Genomic DNA, 4038 nt, shown 5'->3' with positions numbered 1-4038 from the left:
CCACTCCGGGCCTGGCAGGACCCTGGGAGGGGATCCCTGGGTCCAGGAGAAGAGGCCCATGGTCGTTAATAAAGTCAGTGCCTGGCCCAGGCTCCCAAATAATTACTAGCTAATTACTATCAATTGCCACGTGGTCGTTCCAATGACTCCAGGAACCGACCAGCCACTCTGCGAGTCAGTCTGCAAGCACCCTTGCGAGGGGCTCGCGCACCCGGCCTGTGCCAGCTGGACGGCCCCTTCCGCAAGCCTCCCCACGCTGGCCGTAGTTCCTAAGCAGAGGCCCGGTCAGAGACTGCCAGACAGAGGCTTCCCCCAGGGGTCACATAGGAGGCCCAGTGACCAGCAAGCACAGTCCCAGGGAAGACAGCCCTGGAGGACATGGCCCAGCTCCTGACCTTCCTCGAATCCCAGCCATGCAGGGGGGCCCAGACCCGCCGTGGCAATACCGGGTTCCGCTGAGCTGCGTCACCCACCTCAGACGCGTTGACACGGCCCTCCAGGAAGGCGCAGTCGGCAGCGTTGTGCGTGCACACGTGGCGGTATTTGCACCAGTGACAGGGGAAGGAGCCGTTGACACAGGACAGGCAGCTGCAGGGAGAGGGCCGGCCAGTGAGGCCAGGACGGCGGGCAGCTCCACCCACAGCCGCGCAGCGCGGCACCTGCCTCCTGCCTCGCCTGTGCTCACCTGCAGGGCCAGTCAGGGCCTCTGCCCTGGCTGTGCCCTGCTCCTCTGGCCGCCGGTCTGCACCAGCCCACCAGGCACCCCCGTCCTTCACCGCTTTTCCTCTAGGCCCTGAGCACCTGCCCAGTGCAAGTCCATGGCGGTGACCAGCCGCCTCCGCAGGCCACACCTGCCAGTTACTACCCGGACACCAGCCAGTGCAAGCAAGGACGTGTGTTTTACACATCATCTCTTCCTCGTTAACTTGGAGTTACATTTAGGGGCGAGCAGTGGCTGTGGCAGCGGGTCGGTAAGACATGTGCCTCCCCAGCCAGAAGCAGGCTCTCCCCGCGGCAGCTGGGCCGGCTCGTTCCGGCACGCCCCCAGGGCCTGCGCAGGGTCCTCGGGGTGCTCTGGCCAGCAGGCCCCACGGCTCACACCCCCTCGTCTGGCTAGATGGGGCACCCGCGCCCCCACAAGGATGCGGGTTCTCCTCACGCCCACCCGCGGCCCTGCTGGCCTGCGTTCAGCTGCTCTCGTGCAAGCCCCTCCGGCAGCCCCACGCCCGCCCAGGGACACTCACGACTGGTGGACGCTGCAGTTGTAGAAGACAAAGTCCACAGACGCGAACTTCTTGCCTGTCTCCTTGGACTTCAAGTAGAGCTTCACCACCCGCTGGTCGCCTGCAGAAGCCGCACCCCGAGTCACCAGAAACTCAAGCAGGACGAGCCCCAGCAGGGGGAGACCTTGCCCAAGGCCCCGGGCGCCAACACCCCGCGCACACCCGCCCCCGAAACACCCCAGGGCCTCGGAGCACCCCGCACCCTCCCTCTCACCTATGCTGCCCCGCAGCCCTCTGCCACCCAGTCACGCGGCCCAGCCCGCGGCCGCTCTCACCCTGGCCGCGCGTGATGGGCGCCACGTCCCGCGCAGAGGGCGAGCGGCAGTGGATCCGGCCCTCCTCCAGGATGCCCTCGGACTCCGTGAAGTCCTCGAAGGAGCAGTTGACGCCAGCCGAGAGGTCGGGCACGTTCCAGGCCTGCAGCACGAGCTGGGTCCCAAGGCCGGGCGGGGGGTGAGCCGGGTCCCCTGGCCTCCGCCCACCCCCCAGCCTGCGCCCGGCCTCTGCACTCACCGGCACCCGGGACATGGTGACGGAGACGTTGCGCGGCTGCACGGTCAGCTGCACGCACTGCAGCAGGTCGGAGGCGAAGCGCTGGGGCTCCTCGGCCCGCTCGCAGGCGTCCTGCCTCGAGCAGCTGCAGGCAGAGCAGGCGGGCTGGGTGCCGCTGCAGGCCGGAGCAGTCCCCCGCCCGCCAGCCCCCATGGGGGTGGCTCTCCAGGGCCACCTGCCCCTGCTAGCGGGCTGCTGCCTGCACCTTCCTTTACTGGAGGGGCTGTGCTGGGCACAGGAACTGTCAAAGCCGGAGCACCCTGCCAGGTGAGACCCCGCAGGGCTGGGAGGGAGCAGCGACTGCGCGAAGCATACAGCCCCCGGGGCCGCCCCCACGCCCCGTCCAGACTCACATGCTATGTAGGACACACCAGCCGCAGTGTGGGTCCCTCGAGCCCAAGCACAGCTCACATGACGTATACTGTACGCAGCTCTCCACAGGCACCCGGGTCACCTGGCAGGAGCGGGGGTGTGCGGTGAGCCACCCACAGACGAACCCACAGCTCCAGCTGGGTTCTCAGCCACCTGAACGGACTCCAGGCTTCGCCGGGGCCACGGGCTCACCTCCCCACTCCTACACATCCAGTCAGACTTCTCCCCACCCTGACTATGTCTGCTCGGCCCCAGGGTGCCTAGGGACGGAAGAACCCTCTAGTAGGAGGGGCAGGGAGAGGCTAGACCAGGCCAGGAGAGAGAGGCCTGATCTCAGCATGGCAGCCTTGGGGTCACCGGTCAAGCAGGAAGGCAGAGGTGGGCCAGGTCAGTCACAGCCCCTCCCGCTCTGGAGGCTGCTGCCGCCCCCAGCCCCCACCAGGGCCGTGAGGCCACGGCCAGGACCCAGGCCAGGAGCAGGGATAGCCACGCCCTGATCGTGCTGCAATCAGCCCCTGCTCCTGGGAACGTGAAGTCATTCAGAGCGGAGGGGGCACTGCAAACCCAGTGCGGAAGAACCTGGACACAGCATGGGCCACACTGGGTCCCCGGCAGGCCCCCCCCACACACACCAGGGGCGACGGCACCCACCTGCTTTTCCGTCATGGCGTAGAGGTACTGGCGGTCAGGGCTGAGCACCAGGTCGCGCAGGATAGGGCTGCCTTCTTGGGCCACCACACTCTCGTAGGCCAGGGCTGGCCGGCTGCCAGGGCTGGTCAGGTCCACCAGGATCTGCGGCAGCGAGGGCCTGATGGGGCTGTGCCGATGCCACGGCTCCAGGCCCGCGCCCACCTCCACTGCGGCCTCCCGCCTGCCCGAAGAGCTGGGCGGCCCCGGGGGGCGCAGACAGGCAGGTCCTGGCCCAGCCTCGGTCAGCCAACAGGCCAACGTCACGGACGGGGCTGGGGCTGGAGAGACCCGCAGCCACCACCCGCCGGCACGGCCGTGCCCAGGACAAAGGCAGCGGGCGTCCCGCTTCCGGGGGGCCTCCCAGAAGGGGGGGCTATGTGCAGCAGGGAGAGGGCCTCTAGGGAACACGGGATGTCCAGGGAGACGCGAGACCGGAGCCTCACGAGAACGCAGGGCACCCTGGAGGGGGCACTCCCGCCCCGCGGCAAGGCGGCAGAGGAGGGCAGCATCTCATCGGCATGGAAATATATTCCAGATCCCAAACAAACCGGGCGCTAATTAGCCAGCTCTTCTCCTCCACAGCTTGCGATGCTGCAAGTATTTTTAGTTGCTTTTACCAAACAAATGTATTTAATTAACAGAGAGACCCAGGGGGCTTTCCAGAGATGGGACTCGTGGCGCGGCGTCCACCCTGCTCAGGCAGCCCTGGGCGGCTCCCGGCCGTGGGCAGCCAGCCCTGCTCTGCGCCTCCCTCCGGCTGCCTGGAGCCCGGGCCAGCCCTCCTCTACCTCCACTTTGGGGCCGGGCGCCCGGGCCAGAACTCAGCCTAGTACCCTCCTCGACACCCCCACAATGATGGGGTGGGGTGGCCTGGGGTGGCCTGCAGGGCCGGCTCGGCCGCCTCCAAGGGCGGCCAGCCAGGGTGGGGCGCTGTGTCTCTGGGCCAGAGCAGCGGCTCTGGGCTCTGGAGAGGCGGAGGGGGAGGGCCGCATTCCTGAGAGCCCACTGCCACCCCCCACATCCGCTCAGCTGCCTCCCCGCCAGGCAGGCAGGCTTAAGTCAAACCAGACCCGGAAGAGCTGAGTCCAGTGCTAGCAGGGGAAGGCGGCCTCTGGCTCAGCGGGACACCGCGGGGCCAGGT

At 67.9% G+C, this 4038-nt stretch overlaps 1 protein-coding gene across 1 annotated transcript in view; it reads right to left on the bottom strand.

The window, feature by feature from the left end:
• PLXNA1 (plexin A1) overlaps positions 1 to 4038 on the bottom strand; it is a 38638-nt gene that overhangs the window by 22500 nt on the left and 12100 nt on the right. The window contains exons 3-8 of the mRNA XM_004692202.2: positions 2859 to 2999; positions 2189 to 2289; positions 1797 to 1920; positions 1559 to 1712; positions 1245 to 1344; positions 474 to 588 (exon numbers count right to left, since the gene is read on the bottom strand). Of these exons, the coding sequence (XP_004692259.1) occupies positions 474 to 588; positions 1245 to 1344; positions 1559 to 1712; positions 1797 to 1920; positions 2189 to 2289; positions 2859 to 2999 (735 nt within the window). The remainder of the gene's footprint in view (positions 1 to 473; positions 589 to 1244; positions 1345 to 1558; positions 1713 to 1796; positions 1921 to 2188; positions 2290 to 2858; positions 3000 to 4038) is intronic.

Source organism: Condylura cristata, unplaced genomic scaffold (assembly GCF_000260355.1).
Source record: "Condylura cristata isolate star-nosed mole 26May11 unplaced genomic scaffold, ConCri1.0 scaffold00033, whole genome shotgun sequence".
NCBI classification, from domain to species: Eukaryota; Metazoa; Chordata; class Mammalia; order Eulipotyphla; family Talpidae; genus Condylura; species Condylura cristata.
The sequence above is the reverse complement of the archived record's forward strand: the minus strand, read 5'-3'. Positions and strand labels throughout refer to the sequence as shown.